Source organism: Silene latifolia, chromosome X (genome assembly GCF_048544455.1).
Source record: "Silene latifolia isolate original U9 population chromosome X, ASM4854445v1, whole genome shotgun sequence".
Classification (NCBI taxonomy): domain Eukaryota; kingdom Viridiplantae; phylum Streptophyta; class Magnoliopsida; order Caryophyllales; family Caryophyllaceae; genus Silene; species Silene latifolia.
This window is the reverse complement of record NC_133537.1, coordinates 80208094-80235382: the sequence shown is the minus strand read 5'-3', so window position 1 is coordinate 80235382 and position 27289 is coordinate 80208094. Positions and strand designations below refer to the sequence as shown.

The 27289-nt window shown below is 35.3% G+C and overlaps 1 protein-coding gene across 1 annotated transcript; it reads left to right on the top strand.

Moving 5' to 3' along the window:
• Positions 1-20045: 20045 nt before the first annotated feature.
• Positions 20046-21963, top strand: LOC141617698 (uncharacterized). The gene is made up of 4 exons (XM_074434865.1): positions 20046-20513; positions 20991-21496; positions 21594-21648; positions 21871-21963. Exons 1-4 carry the CDS (start codon positions 20046-20048, stop codon positions 21961-21963), a joined length of 1122 nt encoding a protein of 373 aa, XP_074290966.1.
• Positions 21964-27289: the final 5326 nt, after the last annotated feature.

Genomic DNA, 27289 nt, shown 5'->3' with positions numbered 1-27289 from the left:
ACATCAACGAAATAGTTGGAATTACCCCCTATGACCTTGATGTTTTAGTGGAGGATGAGGATGATGTTAGAATTATTAATCTCATTAATTTACATATACACATATGTGACAATTAATTTGGACATAAAATTAAATCTAGATCTTATGCATGCAAACATAAATAGAAATAGAGAAGAAATCGTCTTTCTTACTATGGGAGTTTCGGATTAAAGGGCACAAGTAAGATCTCCTTCTTACTTGTTCTTGAGCTTTCCTTACAAATGGAAATACAAGGATTCAAAGATAGAATCCCTCCCAAAGATGAATACCCAAGATAACCTCTTAATAGATTAATATTACTTGATCTAGAATAATAATAATCTTACTAAAAATGACTCAAAATATTATTTTTGGTCTCTTGTAATTTCGGCCAAGAGAGGAAGGTTTTTGGAGATTTTATTTCTCTAAACTTCTCTAAGTTTTGGTTGTGTAAAAGAATGAATAATACACTAGTGAATATCATAGTGTATATCACAATATAAATTGTAGAAACCCTTGGCCTTTTCTCTAGCGAAAACCGGGTATTGGGGGGGGGGCAAGGGCCAATGCATGACCAAGATACTCTTCACAAAAGCAACTAGGTGTGCATGGCTATGAATTAGGTTTTATGATTATGCTTTCCACTTAAACATAATTAACATAATTTAAACCTAATACTCCCTCCTTATTTTCGGCACTTACATAAAATGGGAGTCCATTTTATATTTTGTCATTTGTTAATTTGTCATATGTTACATGTTACATGACATGTCACAATGTAATGTATTTTTAACATATTAAAAATCAACGTATTAATAAAAATACGTCATGTACAAAAATCGACTTAGTAATTCATAATTACTTGTACCAAAAATGGTTTATCAATTATAAATCACAACGTCTTGTATTTATAATAAATTATTCATTCAGTTTCAATTGTTTTGTAAACAATAATTTTATCCAAGTAATAAAACAATTTTATTACTTAGACCGTATCTTTATTTAATCGAATTACAATAAGACACGTCAATAATACTCACAAAATCGTCCGTCAATTTTAAGCAATTTTATTAACCCATATCGACATACGATCAATTAAATAATCAATTAAGAGTGTTACCCTTTAGGTATGACCTAAGGGGATCAACTGATCATCACCGTCGCACGACAGTAATGTCAAACTCTAGTCAGCCAATCATTACCGATATGTGTGGACCAGTTGACTGTAAAATATTACATCCCACATGTATTCTTAAAATGAGATTTAAACATGTGATCAACATGATCGACAGTTGTGATAGCATTATTGTCGGAAGACACATATTCCAACAATCTCCTACTTGTCCTCGACAAGTGCGCGTCACCAATTCTCTTGTCCTATTACTATCTCCCACTCAATGCAAGGTGTCTTTCGGGTCGTACATGCAAGTGATCATATCGAGAGTGGTTTCCTCGATCTGGAGAATAACTGATTGACCGAAATTATCTACCATAGATACCTTCTGAGCGTGGCCACGCATTTCCAGTTCATTACTCCTTGAGTGGCCTTGAGATATTGTTATTGTTGGAAATCTATATCTCATAAAACTCAACATATTCTTATATGTTCCATTTAATTTAGTCATAAAATTAATTAGATCTTATGCATGCAAACAAAAGTAAATATATAGAAGAAATCATCATTCTTACATTGGAAATTTCGGATTATTGGGCACAAGTGAGTTCTCCTACTCACTTGTTCTTGAGCTCTCCAAATATTGGATGAACAAAGGATTCAAGTATAGAATCCCTCCCAAGGAATAATACCCAAAATAACCTCTTAATAAAATTAATATTATTGATACTATAACAATATTAATTTAAATAAAATTGACCCAAAAAAATTGATTTTGGTCTCTTAATTTCGGTTAAGAGAAGGGAGAAGAAGAAGTAATTTATCTCTCTAAAACTCTATATTTTAGATGATGAATGAATGAATTATACACTAGAATGCATATAGTGTATATTAGACAAATTTTAGAGAAAAACCCTTGGCTTTTCTCTATGACAAAATCGGGTAGGGTGGGGTGGTGTTGGCCAATGCATGATGAAGTTGCTCTTCACAAAAACAACTAGGTTTGCATGGCTAGCAATTAGGTAAATGATTATGTTTTCCACTAAAATTAATCAACACAATATTTAGCCTAATACACCCCTAATTTCGGTCCATTTAAGATAAAATGGATTCCATTTTATCTTTGTCAATTTGTCAATTTGTCACATGTCACAAGTCATGTAAAAATGTCATGTATTTTTAACGTATTAAAAATCAACGTATTAATAAAATACGTCATGTACAAAATCGACTTAGTAATTCACAATTACTTGTACCAAAATACTTTACCAATTATAAATTTCAACATCTTGCATTTATAATAAATTATTCATTCACTTCAATTGTTTCCGTAAAAAATAATTTCATCTAAGCAATAAAACAATTCGATTACTTAGACCGTGTCTAATTTAATCAGATTACAACGACAAACGTAAATATTACTCTCAAAATTGTCCGTCAATTTTAAGCAATTTAATTGACTCGTATCGTCATACGACCAATTAAATATTCAATTAAGAGTGTTACCCTTTAAGTATGACCTAAGGGGATCAACTGATCACCACCGCCGCACGACAGTAATGTCAAACTCTAGTCAGCCAATCATTACCGATATGTGTGGACCAGTTGACAGTAAAATATTACTTCCCATATGTATTCTTTAAAATGATATTTAAACATGTGATCATCATGATCGACAGTTGTGATCGCATTATTGTCGGAGGACACATATTCCAACAATCTCCCACTTGTGCTCGACAAGTGTGCGTCACTGATTCTCTTGTCCTATTAATATCTCCCACTCAATGCAAGGTGTCTTTCAGGTCGTACTTGCAAGTGATCATATCGAGAGTGGTTTCCTCGATCTGGAGAATAACCGATTGACCGGATTTATCTACCATAGATATCATCCGAGCGTGGCCACGCATTTCCAGTTCATTACTCCTCGAGTGGCCCTGAGATATTGTTATAACCCTGACTAGGGGTGGACAATTCCTATCGCACTTATTCCCTTGGACTAGCCACAGCCATCATAACCCAAAATATGCCCATTTTACCCCATTTACGAAGGTCGTAGTAACACAAATCAAAGTTAATCTGAAACTATGCCATCTTGGGCGACCAGTCTTTAGTCAAAAGAATCGACTCATTAGAATACTATAGTAGCTCTCGCCACGACCAGGCTATATAAATTTGCCATAACTCTATAAGCGGTCATTAGGCCCAACAAAGTGTTCCTAACAGTCTGCCTATGTGATCGACTAGTCATCCCACATGATTCCATGGCACTTGAACTTGCCATCAATCGCATCACACTCTAGTCACTTCGAGACGTCACCTCATGTAAGTAGCTATGGGCGAATACAATGCTAATCCATGTTCACTTTAACGGGGTTCAATTGTCTCTACAACCCGTTTGGATGTAACAAAGTATAAGGTGAGTTAATAATAACTCAAACGACAAACGTCGACATCACATTCGGGTAGTCAATACCATATTACAACCTTGTGATGTATATCGAAAGTGTGTAAACACTAGTTGATTGCAATAGAAGTTTAACATACCAAGTGTCCATGTGTTCAAACTTCTTTCATTTGCATTTTCCTTTATATTCATGTTATCTCTCATAGCATGAAACTTACCAAGTACACACACACATATATATATATATATATATATATATATAGGTTCACAACCTCGGTTTGGGTTCTTTATCTTGAAAGAACTTTCTAGTTGTTTATCACATAACCAACGAATTTGTGCTGGATAATATGACTTGCACTGGTCAAGTGTTCCACCCACTCACAATGCACTAGGTATATGTTTTGTAGAGTCTTACAACAATTGTCAAGATGATTAGCCTAGCACTTCTCACAAGTCCTAGCATATTAGAAAATATCAGTTTTGAGTAACTTCTTACTTCAACTAAGTATTTTTCAAAGCTTCTTATTTCTCCTTTTAGCTTGAATAGCTTAGGATTTTCATAAATCCTTACGTGTGATTGAACTTCAAAACGTGCAACCTCTTGGCACATAACAGAGTGTTATGTCCATCACTGGAATCGCTCATTAGTTCTCCTCGAGAATTCATGACGATTCTTCTATGGCTCACCAATGAATCATCATGCTCTTATGCATATGATTCATTATTAGACATTTGAATGATTATTCTAATGGCGGAAACATTAGTAATTAATAATCATGTGATCAACCATTCTTAGGTTCAATGAACGACCATGACTGCTAATGGCAATTCCATTTTCATTGACATGAATAACCTACGTTTCTCGTTGATTCGATGTGTATATCTCAATACCTATCCAACATCTCATGATGTGATTGGATTCATCATAGTCCATTTTCATTCAGAATTGAAAACTCAAATACTTCTTTGTGAAAGATAGTATTAGCTCGTCATTCTCAATGAGTAATGAGTTATCAAATTTACAAGATGATTGCTCCCACTAAATTCCATGTCTTCACATGATAATTTCCAACTCCCACTTAATTCCACATGTCTCGCAATTGACTACTCAATCGAAACATTTCATGAATTGAAATATATTTTGCTTTGCTAAGTTATTAAGATAAAACCATATATGTTCCCAACATATCCTTTCAAAATACCTATTTTGAAAAGGTTTCAATCTTAAAATTATGGAAAAAGATTTTAATCTCTAACTCAATTCATTTTAATAATGATGCGTAGCAAATGTCATTATTTAAATGCGAATTTCATTTAATATACGTCCTTCTCAAAATACCCTTTTCTGGAAGGAGGTTTAACCATTTCATTTTCATAATGAGGTTAAGTAATGACACTAGCGTGGTTAACACTTAACTTAGCTCTTGTGGATATCGGCATATCATTCTTTGCAGCTTTTAGTCATAAATCTCATTTATTTTCGAGGATGCAACTTTGTTTCATTTAGGCTCTTAAGTAAACATCAATATTTAAACTATTGGTCAAAAGTCACTCATAAACTAGCCAAATCTCTTGTTAAGACTTTACATTAGTCATTCTTCTTCCAAAACTTTCTTTTGGTCTCCTCGTGTAGTAATCTTGAGAACATATTCTTTTGATTACTTCACTTGGTCTCTTTTGTCATGTAGATTTCTTCTATTCGAGACCATAGATCTCATCTATTCGTGTACACTATCTATATAGGTATACAAATCATTCTTTCTTACGTAGATCTCATTTACACAAGTATACAAATTTTCTTTGTGTTCTTTGTGTCTTCATTTTTCTCCCACTCTATCTTTAGAATAAATACACTAGAGATTCAAAGATAGCTTATGAGACACAAATAATGATTTTTGAAGTATAAGGAGGACTATCTCATAGGTTGACTAATTGTTTTAGATTTGATAAGTGTACTTGGTGATTGACATTCCTTTAAGAGAGTTCATCAACTCAACATCACTTCATAATTGATCATACACAAGCCTTTAGCTTGTGGACATATAATGAATCCCATCATTATAGTTGTCTATTAGATCACTTTAAGTGAATGATCATATGTTTCTATGAGCAAGTATATAAAGACGAATTTTTAGAACACGGAAAAATACGATAAAACGGGTGGCTTGGGTTGCAAACCAAGCCACCATAATCCAAAATACAACAATTGTTTAGAAAGGATCAAACATTTCCATGTCGAACACGGAAATCAAAAGATTCTAAAAATCCGAAACATAAATTAAAATAAGGCAATAAAAAGCCAAGCTTCATGGAAGCTACTCCTAGCTTCTTGATGGTTTCTCAAGCTTGCTTTTCCTTTCCCTTGTCCTTGCTTGGTGGAGGCCCTATTTACAATAAACGGGGATACATTATCACAACTTTGTATCACAATACCATAGTTGAATTAGAAACATAAAAGAAAGGATAGTCATTTACCTACTGGAGTGATGTTTCCAGCTTTGATGTCACCAAGATACTTGGAACAAATCCTCTTCCAATGTCCAACACCATTACAATAATGGCATTTGTCAAGAGGACCCTTCTTGGTCTTGGAAGTGCTAGCTTCAAAAGTCTTAGCCTTGGTGAAAGTGGGAGCTTGCTTCTTACTCTTCTTCTCATTCTTCTTGAACTTCCCCTTGCTCTTGGTGCTTATGTTACGCACATCCTTAGGTGGGTTAACATTTAACCCCATGTCTCTTTCGGCTTGCATAAGTAACTTGTGCAACTCTTCAAGAGACACGTTCTTGTCTTGCATGTTAAAATTCACCCGGAATTGAACATATGCCTTGACTTTGGATAAGGAGTGTAGAATCCTATCTACAATGATTTCTTTGGGGATTTCAACTTTTTGAATCTTCAAAGTCTCGACTAGCTCCATTAATTTGAGCACGTGAGGGCTAACCTTTTGGCCCTCCTTAAAGTCGAGATCAAAGAATGCCGCGGCCGCCTCATATTGGACGATCCTCAGAGTTTGTGAAAACATTGTCACAAGCTTGGAATAGATTTCATTAGCGGGGCCCATTTTAAAGGCTCTCCTTTGGAGATCAACCTCCATCGCAAAGATTAACACATTTTTCATTGCGGCGGACTCCTTGTGGTAAGCCTCATATGCTTCCCTAGTAGCGGCATTCGACCTAGCATTAGGTTCGGGTGGAGAGGCCTCAGTGAGGTAACGAAGCTTGTCGTCACCTTGGGCGGCTAATTTGAGTTGGGCATCCCAATCGGAGAAATTTGACCCATTCTTTTCAAGTTTACAACGATCCATGAAGGATCGGAGCCATGAAGTATTAGTGAGAGGTGTGGCGTTGGTGTTTGGAGTGGCCATTTGTTATGAGAAATAGATGCGATCTACAAAACGAAATTGAAGGAATAAAACATATGTCGTTTTCTAAATAATAATACTCATAAAAATTAATTTAAACAAGTTTTATTGCATTTATCTAGTGACCTCTACCCAACTTGATAAATGATTCCAAGATCCAAATTCATATTAACTTGGGCACGGTGTGGCCGATTCATCCCTTATCAATATAACTCGGCGGATTAACGCTTTAATCGATTCTACTTTTAGAACTCTTGGTCGATAAAAATTACATTAACATTTATCTTTAGCCCAAAACACATCCGACAAGGGCACGGTGTAGCCGATTCATCCCTTATCAATACTTTTGTTGAGTTCAACCCAAATTTCGAATAAATGTGTCCATGATCCAAATCCACATTAACTTGGGCACGGTGTAGCCGATTCATCGCTTATCAACATGAATTCGGTGGATAGACATTTATCACCCACTTCCCCTACGTAACAAGGTTTGTACCCCGGTGTGGCCGAGTGCACTCCCTCACGAAATAGGTTTTCATGGTTTCTACTTTTTGGTAAGGCTATGTCTGAATTGATTATTTTAGCGAGAGGTCATGTCAATTTATTATCTATCACGTTTTAAGTGAACTAAAGCGGTGAACTACGATAATTATAATTGACACAGTCGATAAACTCGATTAAAAGATGATGCATGTTTTAGATATCGCGATTTAGCGATGCATGTGACATATAAATAAAATGCAAAGCATAAATTAAATCCTAGTATGGCCTTCCTAAAAATAGTAAATCTAATAAACTATTACAAATTCGAAAACCAACTCCATTGGTCCCTTGAACTTCGGTTTTGGCATGCATCTCGAGGTAACACCGTCTTTAATGGATCGCCTTCTTGAGTGACATCGTCTTCAAGGAACTCCGGAATAAATAAATTACATAACAAATTACATAATTTCCTATTATACATTTGTAATTAAAATAAAATAAATCTATTCAATTACAAAACGGTGATACGAGATCACAATAAATTACAACCGAATCGATATTCCCACACATTTTGGGTAATACCAATTAAAAACTAAGGCCATACTAAGTAAAAATTACATAATTTAAAATTTACATAAAATAAAATTATGACAATCATAAATAAAATATAGCATAATAATATGTATGAACATGCCCAATGTTAATGCTAAATCACCTTTAAGGAGCCAATATCGTGTATTAAACGGTTTTACGGATTTGCGTGATTCTACCTTTAAAAATCACAATAAATTACATAAAATTATATTTATGCACAAGTTAATTACCCTAACCAACTTAGGACTCAAAATTAGTCTCCACTAACATATTGACAATAATAAACTTATATTTCTTAAAATTGTCCATTAATGGACTCAAAATTACAATAAAATGCCATAAACTCCAAATAAATCACAAAAATTTCAAATAAATTCAAACTTTGAAATTTAAACTCATGAACATTCTGGAAAAATACCATGACACTCATAATGTTCAAAAACTTAGGTTAAAATTTTGAAATTTATCGGGAAAAACATTGTTACGGTTTATCTGAATTATCAAATATTATCATAAAAATATGAGAAAAATTATATTTATTAACTTTTAAATTTTAGATCTTAAATAGGTAATAAAATGCAACATGTGATGTTTTTCCTTAGTCATGAAGTATGTTTTAGCAATTATTCACTAATTAAAGTCACTATTTATGCTATTTTTCATCAAAAAAATCATAAATCATGCATAAAGACTTCATTATAGCCAATTATTTTACACACATCTTGTAAAATTTAATGTGACAACATACTAAATTTCTATGACAAGATTCGAAATATTTCTCATATTAACCTATTTATCATTTAAATCCGATTTTTATCATGAAAAATCCATATTTCGAGCACAAAAACTCATAAAATTATGAAACTTTACAGGTCATCGAAATATAATATATGTGAAAACATATCCAAAAACCACTGGAAAAAACGAAGTTTAGATAATTTTAGTCCAAAATAGACATTTTTATCATAAAATCACATTTTTAATGCCATTATTATATAAAATGAACAATAAAAATCCATAAATTAACCAAAATATCCTAAATATATTTTAGGATCATAAACTTTAACATGCATAATTGATTTCCTGATATATCATAATAAACACAAATTTATAAGTTTTATATGTTAATCGTATAACTCGGAAAAACTATAACCGATTTGCATGCAAACAACCTAAGGCTCATGATACCGCTTGTTGGAAATCTATATCTCATAAAACTCAACATATTCTTATATGTTCCATTTAATTTAGTCATAAAATTAATTAGATCTTATGCATGCAAACAAAAGTAAATATATAGAAGAAATCATCATTCTTACATTGGAAATTTCGGATTATTGGGCACAAGTGAGTTCTCCTACTCACTTGTTCTTGAGCTCTCCAAATATTGGATGAACAAAGGATTCAAGTATAGAATCCCTCCCAAGGAATAATACCCAAAATAACCTCTTAATAAAATTAATATTATTGATACTATAACAATATTAATTTAAATAAAATTGACCCAAAAAAATTGATTTTGGTCTCTTAATTTCGGTTAAGAGAAGGGAGAAGAAGAAGTAATTTATCTCTCTAAAACTCTATATTTTAGATGATGAATGAATGAATTATACACTAGAATGCATATAGTGTATATTAGACAAATTTTAGAGAAAAACCCTTGGCTTTTCTCTATGACAAAACCGGATAGGGTGGGGTGGTGTTGGCCAATGCATGATGAAGTTGCTCTTCACAAAAACAACTAGGTTTATATGGCTAGCAATTAGGTAAATGATTATGTTTTCCACTAAAATTAATCAACACAATATTTAGCCTAATACACCCCTAATTTCGGTCCATTTAAGATAAAATGGATTCCATTTTATCTTTGTCAATTTGTCAATTTGTCACATGTCACAAGTCATGTAAAAATGTCATGTATTTTTAACGTATTAAAAATCAACGTATTAATAAAATACGTCATGTACAAAATTGACTTAGTAATTCACAATTACTTGTACCAAAATACTTTACCAATTATAAATTTCAACATCTTGCATTTATAATAAATTATTCATTCAGTTCAATTGTTTCCGTAAAAAATAATTTCATCTAAGCAATAAAACAATTCGATTACTTAGACCGTGTCTAATTTAATCAGATTACAACGACACACGTAAATATACTCCCAAAATCGTCCGTCAATTTTAAGCAATTTAATTGACTCGTATCAGCATACGACCAACTAAATATTCAATTAAGAGTGTTACCCTTTAGGCATGGCCTAAGGGGATCAACTGATCACCACCGTCGCACGACAGTAATGTCAAACTCCAGTCAGCCAATCATTACCGATATGTGTGGACTAGTTGACAGTAAAATATTACTTCCCATATGTATTCTTTAAAATGAGATTTAAATATGTGATCATCATGATCGACAGTTGTGATCGCATTATTGCCGGAGAACACATATTCCAACAGTTATAACCCTGACAAGGGGTGGACAATTCCTATCGCACTTATTCCTTTCGACTAGCCACAGCCATCATAACCCAAAATATGCCCATTTGACCCCATTTACGAAGGTCATAGTAACATAAATCAAAGTTAATCAGAAACTGTGCCACCTTAGGCGAATTGTCTTTAGTCAAAAGAATCGATTCATTAGAATACTATAATAGCTCTCGCCACGACCAGGCTATATAAATTTGCCAGAACTCTATAAGCGGTCATTAGCCCGACAAAGTGTTCCTAACAGTCTGCCTATGTGATCGACTAGTCATCTCACATGACTCCATGACACTTGAACTTGCCATCAATCACATCACACTCTAGTCACTTCGAGACGTCACCTCATGTAAGTGACTATGGGCGAATACAATGCTAATCCGTGTTCACTTTAACCGGGTCCAATTGTCTCTACAACCCGTTTGGATGTAACAAAGTATAAGGTGAGTTAATAATAACTCAAACGACGAAGGTCGACATCACATTTGGGTAGTCAATACCATATTACACCCTTGTGATGTATATCGTAAGTGTGTAAACACTAGTCGATTGAAATAGAAGTTTAACATACCATGTGTCCATGTGTTCATACTTCTTGTATTGCATTTTCCTTTATATTCATGTTATTTCTCATAGCATGAACCTTACCAAGTACACATCTAGGTTCCCAACCTAGGTTTAGGTTCTTTATCTTGAAAGAACTTTCTTGTTGTTTATCACATAACCAACAATTTGTGGTGGATAATATAACTTACACTGGTCAAGTGTTCTACCAACTCACAATGCACTAAGTGTATGTTTTGTAGGGTCTTGCAATAATTGTCAAGATGATTAGTCTAGCACTTCTCATAAGTCCTAGTCATATTAGAAAATACTAGTTTTGAGTAACTTCTTACTATAACAAGTATCTTTTCAAACTTCTTATTTCTCATTTTAGCTTGAATAGCTTAGGATTTTCATAAATCCTTACGTGTTTTTCGAATTTCAATATGTGCAACTTCTTGTCACATAACAGAGTGTTCTGTCAAACACTAGAATAGCTCATTAGTTCTTCTTGAGAATTCATGACAATTATTCTATGGCTTACCAATGACTCATCATGCTCTTAAGCATATGATTCATTATAGGACACGTGCATGATTATTCTAATGGCGGAAACATTAGTAATTTTTAATCATGTGATCAACCATTCTTGGGTTCAATGAATGACCATGACTGCTTATGGTAATTCCATTTTCATCGATATGAATAAACTACGTTTCCCGTTGATTTGATGTGTATATCTCAATACTCATCCAACATCCCATGATGTGATTGGATTCATCATAGTCCATTTTCATCCAGAATTGAAAACTCAAACACTTCTTTGTGAAAGATAGTACTAGCTCGTCATTCTTATTGAGTAATGAGTTATAAATTTTTACAAGATGATTGCTCCCACTAAATTCCATGTCTTCACATGATAATTTCAAACTCCCACTCAATTCCACATGTTTCGTAATTGATTACTCAATTGAAACATTTCAAGAATTGAAATACATTTTGCTTTGCCAAGTTATAAAGATAAAACCATATATGTTCCCAACATATCTTTTCAAAATACATATTTTGAAAAGGTTTCAATCTTAAACTTATGGAAAGAGATTTTTAATCTCTAACTCATTCATTTTATAATGATGCGTAGCAATGTCATTATTTAAATGTGAATTTCATTTAATACACGTCCTTCTCAAAATACCCTTTTTCGGAAGGAGGTTTAACCATTTCATTTTCATAATGAGGTTAAGTAATGACACTAGCGTGGTTAACAATTGACTTAGCTTTTGTAGATATCGACATATCTTCCTTTGCAACTTTTAATCATAAATCTGATTTATATTCAAGGATGCAACTTTGTCTCATTTAGGCTCTTAAGTAAATATCAATATTGAAACTCTTGGTCATATGTTGTTCATAAACTAGCCAAATCTCTTGTTAAGACTTTTCTTTAGTAATCTTCTTTCAAAACTTTCTTTTGGTCTCCTTGTGTAGTTATCTTGATAACATATTCTTTTGATTACTTCACTTGGTCTCTTTTGTCATGTAGATCTCATCTATTCGGGACCATAGATCTCATATATTCGTGTATACTATCTATTTAGGTATACAAATCATTCTTTCTTTCGTAGATCTCATTTACTCAAGCATACAAATTATTCTTTGTATTCTTTGTGTCTTCATTTTTCTCCCACTCTATCTTTAGAATAAATACACTAGATATTCAAAGATAGCTTATGAGACACAAATAATGATTTTGAAGTATAAGGAGGACTAACTCATAGATTGACTAATAGTTTTAGATTTGATGAGTGTACTTGGTAATTGACATTCCTTTAGGAGAGTTAATCAACTCAACATCACTTTATAATTGATCATACACAAGCTTTAAGCTTGTGGACATAAAATGAATCCCATCATTATAGTTGTCTATTGGATCACTTTAAGTAGATGATCATATGTTTCTATGTGCAAGCATATAAAGACGAATTTTTAGAACAAACAAATACGATAAAAGGGGTGACTTGGGTTGCAAACCAAGCCACCATAATCCAAAATACAACCATTGTTTAGAAAGGATCAACCATTTCCATGTCGAACACGGAAATCAAAATAGTTCTAAAAATCCGAAACACAACTTAAAATAAGACAATAATAAAAGCCAAGCTTCATTGGTAGCTACTCCTAGCTCCTTGATGATTTCTCAAGCTTGCTTTTCCTTTCCTTTGTATTTGCTTGGAGGAGGCCCTATTTACAATAAAAAGAGGATACATTATCACAACTTTGTACCAAAATACCATAAATGAATTAGAAACATAAAAGAAAGGATAGTCATTTACTTACTAGAGTAATCTTTCCAGCTTTGATGTCACCAAGGTACTTGGAACAATTCCTTTTCCAATGTCCAACACCATTACAATAATGGCATTTATCAAGAGGACCCTTCTTGGCCTTGGAAGTGCTAGCTTCAAAAGTCTTAGCCTTGTTCGACATGGGAGCTTGCCTCTTACCCTTTTTCCCATTCTTCTTGAACTTCCTCTTGCTCTTGCTGCTTATGTTAAGCACATCCCAAGGTGGGTTAACATTTAACCCCATGTCTCTTTCGGCTTTCACAAGTAACTTGTGCAACTCTTCAAGAGACACGTCCTTGTCTTACATGTTAAAATTCACCCGGAATTGAACATATGCTTTGACTTTGGATAAGGAGTGTAGAATCCTATCTACAATGAGCTCTTTGGGGATTTCAACCTTTTGAAGTTTCAAAGTCTCGACTAGCTCCAACAATTTGAGCACGTGAGGGCTAACCTTTTGGCTCTCCTTAAAATCGAGATAAAAAAATGCCGAGGCCGCCTCATATTGGACGATCCTCGGTGTTTGTGAAAACATTGTCACAAGTTTGGAATAGATTTCATTAGCGGTGCCCATTTTAAAGGCTCTCCTTTGGAGATCCGCTCCATAGCAAAAATCAACACATTTTTCATAGCGGCGGACTCTTTGTGGTAAGCCTCATATGCTTCCCTAGTGGCGGCACTCGACCTAGCATTAGGTTCGGGTGGAGAGGCCTCGGTGAGGTAACGAAGCTTGTCGTCACCTTGGGCGGCTAATTTGAGTTGGGCATCCCAATCGGAGAAATTTGACCCATTCTTTTCAAGTTTACAACGATCCATGAAGGATCGGAGCCATGAAACATTAGTGAGAGGTGCGGCGTTGGTGTTTGGTGCGGCCATTTGTTATGAGAAATAAAAGTGGTCTAGAAAACAAAATAGATAGAATAAAACATTTATCGTTTTCAAAATAATAATAATACTCTTAAATTTTTAATTTAAACAAGTTTTATTGCATTTATCTGGTGACCTCTACCCAACTTTGATAAATGATTCCAAGACCCAAATTCATATTAACTTAGGCATCAGTAAAGCCGAATACAACCCTTATCAATATAACTCGGTGGATTAACTCTTTAATTGATTCTACTTTTAGAACTCTTGGTCGATAAATTTACATTAATATTTATCTTTAGCCCGAAACACATCCGGCAACCGTCGAGAATACTTTCGTTGAGTTCGACCCAAATTTCGAATAAATGTGTCCATGATCCAAATTTACATCAACTTGGGCATCGGTAAAACCGAATACAACCCTCATCTTTACAAATTCGGTGGGTAGACATTTATCACCCACTTCCCCTACGTAACAAGGTTTGTACCCCGGTAGGGCCGAGTGCACTCCCTCATGAAATAGGTTTTCATGGTTTCTACTTTTTGGTAAGGCTAAGTCTCAATTGTTTATTTTAGCGACAGGTCATGTCAATTTATTATCTATCACGTTTTAAGTGAACTAAAGCGGTGAACTACGATAATTTTAATTGACACAGTCGATTAACTCAATTAAATGATAATGCATGTTTTAGTTATGGCGATTTAGCGATGCATGCAACATATAAATAAAATGCAAAGCATAAATAAATTCCTAGTATGGCCATCCTAGAATAGTAAATCTAATAAACTATTACAAATTCGGAAACCAACTCCTTTGGTCCCTTGAACTTCAGTCTTGGCACGCATTTCAAGGCAACATTCTTTAATGGATCGCCTTCTCGAGTGGCACCGTCTTCAAGGAACTCCGGAATAAATAAATTACATAATAAATTACATAATTTCCTATTATTCATTTGTAATTAAAATAAAGTAAATCTATTAAATTACAAAACGGTGATACAAGATCACAATAAATTACAACCGAATCGATATTCCCATACATTTCGGGTAATATCAATTAAATACTAAGGCCATACTAAGTAAAATTACATAATTCAAAAATTACATAAAATTAAAATATGACAATCATAAATAAAATGCAGCATTATAATATGTATGAACATGCCCAATTTTATGCTAAATCGCCTTTAAGGAGCCAATATCGTATATTAATCGGTTTTTACGGATTTGCGTGATTTAACCTTTTAAAATCACAATAATTACATAAAATCATATTTATGTACAAGTTAATTACTCTAACCAACTTAGGACTCAAAATTAGTCTCCACTAACATATTGACAATAATTAACCTAAATTTCTTTATATTGTTCATAAATGGACCTAAAATAAAAAAATATGCCATAAACTTCAAATTAAATCATAAAAATTTCAAATAATTTCAAAATTTGAAATTTGAACTCATGAAAATTATGGAAAAATACCGACACTCATAATGTTCAAAAATTTAGGTTAAATATTTCGAAAATTTATCGCGAAAAACAATGTTGCGGTTTATCGATTTTAACAATTATCACAATAAAAAAATGAGAAAAATAATTTTTATCAACTTTTCACTTTTAGATCTGAAATATATGATAAAATGCAACATGTGACGTTTTTCCTTAGTCATGAAGTATGTTTTAGCAGTTTTACTAATTAAAGTCACTATTTATGTGATTTTTCATCAAAAATTCATAAATCATGCATAAAGACTTCATTATAGCCAAATATTTTACACACATCTTGTAACATTGCATGTGACAACATGCTAAATTTCCATGACCAGATTTGAAATATAACTCATAATAACCTATTTTCGCATTTAAATACGATTTTAAATTGAAAAATCCTTATTTCGAGCATAACAACTCATTTTATCATGAAAATTTACAGGCCATCAGTAGATAAAATATGTGAAAACATATCCAAAAACCACTGAAAAAATCGAAGTTTAGCTATTTTTAGTCCAAAAATGGCATTTTTATCTTAAAATCACATTTTAATGCCAATATTATATAAAATGAACAATAAAATCCATAAATAAACCAAAATATCCTAAATATATTTTAGGACCAGAAACTTTAACATGCAAATAAATTTTGTGATATTTCATAATAAACACAAATTTATAAGTTTTGTTTGTTAATCTTATAACTCGGAAAAACAATAACCGATTTGCATGCAAACAACCTAAGGCTCGATACCGCTTGTTAGAATTATAATCTCATTAATTTACATATACATATATGTGACAATTAATTTGGTCATAAATTAAATCTAGATCTTATGCATGCAAACATAAATAGAAATAGAGAAGAAATCGCCTTTCTTACTATGGGAGTTTCGGATTAAAGGGCACAACCGCACAAGTAAGATCTCCTTCTTACTTGTTCTTGAGCTTTTCTTACAAATGGAAGAACAAGGATTCAAAGATAGAATCCCTCCCAAAGATGAATACCCAAGATAACCTCTTAATAGATTAATATTACATGATCTAGAATAATAATAATCTTACTAAAAATGACCCAAAATATTATTTTTGGTCTCTTGTAATTTCGGCCAAGAGAGGAAGGTTTTTGGAGATTTTTTTCTCTAAACTTCCCTAAGTTTTGGTTGTGTAAAAGAATGAATAATACACTAGTGAATATCATAGTGTGTATCACAATATAAATTGTAGAAACCCTTGGCCTTTTCTCTAGGGAAAACCGGGTAGGGGGGAGGGGGGGTGGCAAGGGCCAATGCATGACCAAGATACTCTTCACAAAAGCAACTAGGTGTGCATGACTATGAATTAAGTTTTATGATTATGCTTTCCACTGAAACATAATTAACATAATTTAAACCTAATACTCCCTCCTTATTTTCGGCACTTACATAAAATAGGAGGTCCATTTTATATTTTGTCATTTGTCAATTTGTCATATGTTACATGTTACATGACATGTCACAATGTAATGTATTTTTAACATATTAAAAATCAACGTATTAATAAAAATACGTCATGTACAAAAATCGACTTAGTAATTCATAATTACTTGTACCAAAAATGGTTTATCAATTATAAATCACAACGTCTTGTATTTATAATAAATTATTCATTCAGTTTCAATTGTTTCGTAAACAATAATTTTATCCAAGTAATAAAACAATTTGATTACTTAGACCGTATCTTTATTTAATCGAATTACAATAAGACACGTCAATAATACTCACAAAATCGTCCGTCAATTTTAAGAAATTTAATTAGCCCGTATCGACATGCGATCAATTAAATAATCAATTAAGAGTGTTACCCTTTAGGTATGACCTAAGGGGATCAACTGATCACCACCGTCGCACGACAGTAATGTCAAACTCTAGTCAGCCAATCATTACCTATATGTGTGGACCAGTTGACTGTAAAGTATTACATCCCACATGTATTCTTAAAATGAGATTTAAACATGTGATCAACAAGATCGACAGTTGTGATCGCATTATTGTCGGAGGACACATATTCAACAGATGAGACTGAGAGTTGTCACTCAGATGGTATCTCGGAAACGTTAGCTATAATTGAGGAAGAGCCCGGTGGTCTTCTTCAGTTCACGGAGGCGGATGTTAAGGAGAGCTGACTTTCTGGGATAATTCGGTTTATGGTTTTATCTTGGGAGCGAATCCGCCTTTGGAAGTTGGTGAAGGCTTCATTCGCAGGATCTGGGCTAAGAATGGGATTGACAGGGTTGCCTTTGCTCCTAATGGCGTTTTCATGGTTAAACTGAAGACTCCTGCAGGCCGAGCTGCTATTCTTCAACAAGGCCATTACCTGTTCGATAATAAGCCCTTGATTGTGCGTGAATGGACTGATAAGGTTGAGCTCACTAAGACGAATGTCAAGGTGGTTCGTGTCTGGGTTAGGATACTGAATCTCCCTTTGAAATTTTAGGGGAAATGCCCGACTAAGATTGCTGGATTACTTGGTACTTTTGTTAGAGTGGATGCTGCAACGGAGGATAGACCACGATTGGGTTTTGCTAGGGTTTTGCTGGAAGTTCCCTTTGGTAAACCTATTCCCAATCATGTTAAATTCCTTGATGAGGATAGACTGGTGGTAAAATTGAAGGTTGAGAGTGAATGGAAACCAATTCTCTGCACGGTCTGTAAGGGAGTGGGTCATGAGGGTAGGAACTGCAAGAAGGAGAAGGTTGTGCCAAAGGTGGTCCACAAACAATGGGTCCCTGAAAAGCAGCCTGTTATGGGCTCACGGCAGAGTACTACTAAAGTGCAGTCTGTGCATGTTCCCTCTAAGACAGTGATAACTCATGTGACTCACCGGCCTAGGCCTGCAAATCCTGCTCAGAGGGCAAGTGCTACGCTTGTGGCTTAGATGAGGACAACCACAACTACATCAGAGATGATTCATACCCCTGCTAGGAAGGTTATCAAATTGATTCGTCAGGACTTGATTGATACTGGTAAGAGTTCTGCTCAGTTTGGGAATTACTCCTTTTTAGAGGCTTTAAATGATACCACCCCTCGTGTTGGTGTTGGTACGAAAGGTAATGCATTATCCCCTGGAGGTAATATATAAATTCGGATTCTGGAACATCAGGGGGATTAATAGTCTATCAAAACAAAATCATATTAAATGGTTTCTCCATACTCAGAAGATAGGACTATTTGGCCTCCTTGAGAAGAAAGTAAAACCCTCGTCTCTAAATGCTGTGAGGAATACTATTTTTGAGATCTGGTGTGTCACAACTAACACTGCCTATCACAAAGCTGGGCATATTTGGGTATTATGGAACCCTGATTTATTTCAAATACAAATTCTGGAGTATAATGCACAATTTATTCATCTCCATGTGACTGGTAGATCCTCTGGTGCTCAGTTTTATTGTTCCTTTGTATATGCTTTTAATGGGCTCCAAGAGAGACAACCTCTTTGGCAGCAACTTGGGGATAAGGCTCAGTATATACAATGTCCTTGGATTATAGTTGGGGATTTTAACACTGTCTTAGCACCTTCTGAGAGATTGGGTGGACAATCTACCAGGGAAGAAATGTGTGACTTCCAACAATCTATTGATACTTGTGGGGTTATTGATATGCCTGGTAGTGGATCTTATTATACCTGGAACAATAAACAAGATCCTAATTCTAGAGTGTATAGCAGATTAGACAGAGCCTTAGTGAACAAGGAATGGCTTGACACTCATAATATGATACTTATGCTCTTTTTCATGCTGAATGTGATTTTGACCATACCCCCTGCACCATTCAGGATGTGTCTATGGGTCAAGTTGGCAAAAAGAGTTTTAAATACTACAATATGTGTAGTAGTTCTGAATTTTTTCTCCTTTGTATATAACAAATTTGGAATAAAGTATAATCTGGGACAAAAATGTTTTGTGTCGTTAAGAAACTAAAAGCTCTTAAATATCCTCTGAAAATTCTCAATAAGAACCAATATGGTGATATTCAGAATAATGTTGTAAGAGCTTGGAGAAATGTTGAATATGTTCAGGAGCTCCAAAGACAGGATCCTCTGAATCCTGCACTGATTATGAATGAGACTGAATCCATCAAAATATACAAGGAGCTACAATCTGCCTGCAATAGTTATCTCCTTTAGAAATCTAAAGCCACCTGGATTAATGAGGGGGATAATAACACCAGATATTTCCAGAGTGTTATCAAAGGAAGACATTGTAAGAATAAAGTCCTAAGAATACAGGACATCAATGGCACCTTATGTACTGAGCCTCAAACTATTCAGGCTACCTTCCTGGATTACTATAACTTTTAATGGGCACAACTGATGTGGTCAATCCATTTAATTTCCTTGTGGTTCAGAAAGGGAGGATATGCACCCCTGAGCACTCTCTTACCTTGTTGGCTCCTATCACTGATGCTGAAATAAAAGATGCTATCTTCTCTATTCCCAGACACAAGGCCCCTGGCCCTGATGGGTATTCTAGTGTTTTCTTTAAGGATTCTTGGCATATTATTAGAACTGAGATTTGTGCTGCTATTCATAATTTTTTTCGATCTGGAAAACTTCTCAAGCAACTCAACCAAACTCTAATAACCCTAATACCTAAGATTGAAATGCCTCCGAATGTCACCCATTTAAGGCCTATTGCTTGTTGCAATATCCTGTATAAGGCCATTTCTAAGCTTCTATGTACAAGATTAGCTGCTGTTCTTCCACACATCAATAGTGAGAATCAAGGTGGATTTATTCATGGATGGAGTATAATTGAAAACATCTTGGTTTGTCAAGACATCATTAGATTGTATAATAGGGATGTCGTGTCCCCAAGATGCCTCATGAAAATTGATTTAAAAAAAGAGTATGACTCAGTTAATTAGAATTTTATTGAGCATATGATGATAGCTCCACACTTCCCTGATCAGTTTATACATTGGGTAATGGTTTGTGTTCAATCTCCCTCTTATTCTTTGGTGCTCAATGGGGAAAGCTTTGGTTTTTTCAATGGAGCAAAAGGATTAAGACAAGGTGACCCACTGTTACCTCTACTGTTCACCATTGCTATGGAGTACTTATCCAGGGTTCTTCATTATTCTACCTCCATAATGACTTTCAGGTATCATCCTATGTGTGGCAAGTTGCATTTGTCTCACCTCATGTTTGCTGACGACCTATTATTTTTTAGTAAAGGAGATACTTCCTCCATCATGGTTTTACTCAGATCTTTTGCCACATTTTCTAAAGCCACTGGCTTGCAGATGAATTCCACCAAGTCAAACATTTATTTTAATGGGGTGAAAAACAGTATTAAAGAGGATATCATGCGTATCTCTGGCTTCACTGAGGGTACACTCCCCTTCAAATACCTTGGGGTTCCTATCAATGCTGGCAGACTGAATAAAAAGGATTCCCAAGCTCTTATTGATAAAGTTGTTGAGAGAATCAGAGGATTTGGTAATAGGAAATTGTCTTATGCTGAAAGATTGGTCCTTATCCAATCTGTGCTCACCTCTTTGTATACTTATTGGGCCAATATCTTCTTAATTCCCAAAGGAGTACTCAAAACTGTGGACAATATTTGCAGGAATTTCTTATGGGATGGCAATCCTGAATGCTTGAGAGCCCCACCTATTGCTTGGGAGAAGGTTTGGTGTCCTAAGAGTGAAGAGGGGCTAGGTATAAGAGATAGCAATGCCTGGAATGTTGCGGCCATTGGGAAGCTAGTGTGGTGGATCTACACTAAGCCTGATACCTTATGGGTTAAGTAGGTGAGTCAGGTATACTTACAGCTTTCCCCCTGGTCTGTTAACACACCTCCTACCACAGTTAGCTGGTATTGGAAAAAAAATTTGCACTGTCAGGGACAAAATGCAGGTTGGTTTTAGAGATGAGGATTGGATTGATAAGGGTTACAAGGTAAAGGATGGATATAATTGGTTGAGGAAGAAATATTCAACTGTCCCATGGCATAAATATGTATGGAATCAGTTTTGTCTTCCTAAACATAGGTTCATTGCCTAGATGGTGGCCAGGAATGCCTTAATGGTTAAGCAACGATTATTTGAGCTTGGCATTAGTTCAGATGATTTGTGCATGCTGTGTGGATTACATTCTGAGACTCACTCTCATCTTATTCAGGAATGTCAGTACAGCAAGATGATCGTTGCAGGTGTTGCTCAGTTCCTTCAGCTGCAGGTTCTTACTTGTAACATCCTGGAATGGGTGCAGTAGAGGTAGTGGACTGCCATAAAAAAATATGTTGTTTTGTGTGCATTCATGAATGCTCATTATAGCATTTGGATGCAAAGGAATAGGTCTAGAATCCATAAGCTGATTCTTAGACCTGAAAAGGTTATGCAGGATATTAAAGGACAAGTGATGATAAAGATCAAATCTCTCCCTCTTGTCTGTATGTCCCGAGTTGATCAAGATTGGATTCAAGCAATAGTCTAGCTCTCTATTTGCTTGTATTTTATCTTATGTTTCAAAACTGTTTTTTAGCTTGTAATAGCTTCTTTCGTGCATCAATGAAAGCTTACATTTCCCAAAAAAAAAGCAATAATATATCAAAAATAAATTTAAATATCAAAACATATGTAACGGAAATAAATTACTAAACTCACGCTTAAGATAAATGTGTTGCATGCTTAAAGCAAAATTCCTCAAATGACAGAATGGAAATAATGTAGTTCAGGCTAGATTTTCACTTTAGCTATACTTCTTGACACCGCAACATCTTACACTAGTTTCGGGAACCCAGTGTCACGTAAAGGTGACCAACTCTAAGTCCACTCACTAGACAACAAGCTATAATAGAACACGTCTTACCACGCAGTGCGAAGTCCTAGTCTAAGTACATGTACATGATTCTACGACAATTTGTACCGCCCTCAGGATACCCAATCATATAGCTGTATAAGAACTCGTATGCCTTAGTTCATTTTCTTTGCCCTTACTTGAATTATTCCAGGCTTAAAATATCCCAAAGATATTCTCTTATTCAAAGTTTAGCTAAAGAGAAAATCTAGCCCGAACTACATTATTTCCATTCTGTCATTTGAGGAATTTTGCTTTTAAGCATGCAACACGTTTATCTTAAGCGTGAGTTTGGTAATTTATTTTCGTTACATATGTTTTGATATTTCAATTTATTTTTGATATATTATTGCTGTTGTAACATTTATATCGCGTTACTCCCCACTTATTGTGGCTGTTATGTTTATAACATGATAGGTGTTAGCTTTGTTGGGGATTTCTGTGTGAGCTAACGAGTAGTTTGCAGATCCTACTCTGTTTTTCTGCTTTCTTTTATGGTTTTAGTCTTGAACCCTTTTGGTGGTTTTCTTTATTTTCGCCCTTTTTATAAAAGTGGCATTTGTTTAGACTTAACCATTTAATTTTATCCTTGAGAATTTTATACATTCTCAATTTATAACAGTTAGAAATTTTATCTTTGTGTATTTAATCTCATTCGACAGTGTTTCCGCCACTGTTTTGCACTAGATTTTATAGGGGATTACATGTTACGTTTAGGACCCACTTGTTTTTATCATTGAGCAACAGAATACAAAATTATCAGAATAAACAAATTTATGACAACAACTAATACAATAACTGAGTTTTTATAATACAATAACTAGGATAAAGTAATACAATAACCGACATGTAACGTTACAACAACTGCCTTTGTAAGAATATACAATAACTAAGTTTTCATATTAAAATAACTGGACTTGACTAAAGCTGACTTGAAAACACTAACCAAGACAATAATTAAATAATATAGGATAACTACATTACTATATTACAATAACTACATCAATATATTACAATAACTACATCAATATATTACATTAACAAAAATAATTTCAAAACAAACACATTATGTTCATTAGAATGCACACGAATTCACCAGAAAAGAAGAACATTAACAGTTAAAAAACAGATACAAAAATGAAAAAAACGAAATTACGAAAACCTAGAATTATGCGAAGACAATATGAAATGTAATTTAACAACAAAAACACAACAAATTAAACTACATAGTTAAAATGACTGAATAAATTGAAGAATAAACATAGAAAAACAAGAAATTCAAGTAGAAAACAAGAAGACAAAAATGCGAAATTGAACAAAATCAACGGAAAAAATAGTTCAGCAGAAGAATTGATTACCTGTTAAGACGAACAAGGACGAAGAAATTGAACATGAAGTAGAGTTAGTGAGCACAATAATGAAGAACGACGAAGAACAACGCACAAACGAAATTGAAACTGAGTAAAATTTTGAGAGGGAAACTGGGAGAGAGAAAGAGAGAATGAAAAACAGAAAAAAAAAAAAAAAAAGAATGCCAACCGTCAAAATCGTGTCTTATATAAGAGATGTAAAATTAAATCGCAGCCACATATCTTATGTTAGATCAATGATCCGGATTCAGAGGGGTAACTCACGAAATGTGACCAAACTCATATGATCCTATTTCTACACACACACACACACACACACACACACACACACACACACACACACACACACACACACACACACACACATTCACACACAAACACACACACACACACACACACACACACACACACACACACACACACACACACACACACACACACACACACATACACATACACATATATATAAATTAGAAGTAGTTCATTCATGTAACATCATGACGAAATGATTAGTAAATATAACCGTCCGAAAATTATTATCAAACAATTATATAAACGTAACAACCGCATAGCACGATAGTTAAAAGAAAATTAGTAACCACATAGAATTGTAATTACCGCATACCATCTTGATACCACTCATATATAAGTATAAAACACAAAGAAATAACCAACAGTCATAATAACGACATATAACGCCAACCAAAGCACTCCCATGATCCCAGGTACACAAGTAAAACGGTCTCTATTTTCAAGCAGAGGTACTCAATCGAGTTAGGTATACTCGATCGAGTACAGGGTAGGCTACTCGATCGAGTTACACATACTCGATCGAGTATGTACAGATCAGAATGGTCATTAAAACGTCATACACATGGTACTCGATCGAGTTTGGGGCACTCGATCGAGTATCTTCAAGTCAGAATGTCCTCAAATACGTGACAAGCAAAGAAACATACCAAAGTCCGCTAAAACAAATGAAACAATCCAATCATAAGTCTGCTAACAAAACAAATCCAAGTACCAACAAAACAAATGAAACAATCCAATCATAAGTCCGCTAAAACAAGGAAACGATCACTCAAGGTGACCGCCTCGATCCTTCACCATCTCATCACCTCCTCCTGGTCCCGACGTGCCTCCTCCAAACCCTCCTCCGGCAGCTGCTCCCGCTCTTAGGTCTCCTCCACTCCTCCACGACACTAGGCATCCATAAGGATAGCTCTCAGGAACTTCCCATGTAGCCAGATCCACTCCGTAGGAGTGAAAGACACCACTATCATTCCCCACTCCGCGTCACCAAACTGGTTGGGCTAGGTTGGTCCCCACACCCTGAACATAGGCCATCTCATGAAGGTTCCGGAGCACCAAGGCGTTTGACACTCTCTCTATAAGCTCGCTCACCTGCATCTTAGGGCTAAAGGAAGAAGGGTAGTCTAGGTACTGGTACTGACGAGGTCCTTGCTGCACAAACTGAGACTCTCCAACCAGCTTTCTCGCGCTCTGGGGTACTCCCCCCTCTCTGGGCACCTGGTCCTTTCTCCAAGTCTGGTCACATCCAAACGGCTCAGGCATCACCTCGAGAAGGTTATCAATGATCAGGTATGTCTGATCGGGGAGGGTAGCCTCGACACTACCAGGGGCAGCCTCAGTCAACCACTCAGTCACAGGTAGGTGGTCTGGGTTAGGAACTCCCATCCAACTCCTCCCCCTCACTCTCAAAGCTAAACCTCTATCATCCAAAACCCGCAACCACTTCTGATGAATGAAGTAGGCCTTATCTAAGGTCGGAACAACGCGACTCGTGGGTTTGTGAGCCGATGAAGTCTCAAAGCTGGTCAACCTCTCTACTAGACGGGTGGCGATAGTGCAGCAACTAATGTGGCGAGTCGAGGACTTAGCCATCAAGGCTAGGCTAGCGCACACTATCGCCGGAGCACTGTAGGTAAACTTCTTTTCTCGAGTGGGGTTAAGGTAAGATATCAACAACATCACCTCATGTGAGTGAAGCTTACTCACATTCTTTCTCCCGTAAAGTAAACAAGTCAAGGATCCAAGAAAGATCTTTAAGTTCATATGCTGAACATCAAGGATTAGCATAGCACTCGAGGTCGGGGCAGGTCTACCGGTGAACAAAGGTAGGTAAATACTAGCACCACACTCAGTCGGGACATCACTCAAATATCCCTTCTTGGCCCGGGTAAGCCTCAAATGATCGGCAAACTGGTCAAGGGTCGGATAAAAGCTCGTGTTCATCAACCGAAAACCCACCATCTTCCCAGCCCGTCATAGGTAAAAGAACTTAGAAACTCAATGGTCAGAAAGGCATACAAATGCTTCCTCAAGTGATACAACCCCTCCAAACCCAACATCTCAAAGATGTGACGGACATCTACCTCTATCTTCAACTCCTCCAACACAACCGGATCTATGCAGCTTGTGGGTCTCAAGGTGCGGTCTAGCAAACTAACAAAGGCATCCTTTTGTTTGAACAACGGGTCCTTGGCTTACTTCCCCCACTTCTACAGTGGCGGCGGTGTTAGATCGGGTCCTCTTGGTCTGTCATGCAGCAGCAGTTCTCGGCATCTGTTTCAACATAGTTTAGGCAAACATTGGGTTTTACAAACTGAAAGTAGAAACTTTCAATTGTCATATACGAAAAAGATGATGCTTAAGACGAATTTTCTCGCCAAAACATGTATAATTTGAAAGCAAAACATGAATTTACCAATTCCTCTTACTCTTTGAATTCTATACAAGATGATTCAAAATTTAAAAATACGATGTTTAAGCAAATTATAGAAGAATTCCGGGTTAATTTCTACCTTAACTTGTGGACATGGGCCACGCCGCGGCGCGCGCATAGGCCCTTGGGACAAGCGTTGCATTTGTGGAGTCGCCACCAATTTTTATGGGAATTGGAACCGTTCAAATACCTCGTGCCATGACCTATCCGTTCGTCCCAATCTGCCAATATGCAAGACACAAAGTAGTGACATGAACACTAAGAACTCGTTATCCTTAGCATTCTATGTCTAGAGTGACTCTCATGGATGCCAATGAAGACGGATGTTCACAGAGATTTGGAGTAAAGGGTGAGGGTACGTATTAGGAAGCTCTTTAATCGAACACCTAATCCCACCCGCCTCGATAGCTGCCTCTACTAATGATTAGGGAAGTTATTCATATTTGATATCTCATCGATTATATGCATGCAATGCAACATCCAATGTTTTAGTCCTAGCATGTGAATTAAATTATGTCGGTGAACAAATAATTTAGCAATTATTAATGTCGAAGTTGAGAGTTAGAAATTGATTACATGTGAATAACAAGCAAATAAATCATAGAATAAACAATAAATAAATAAC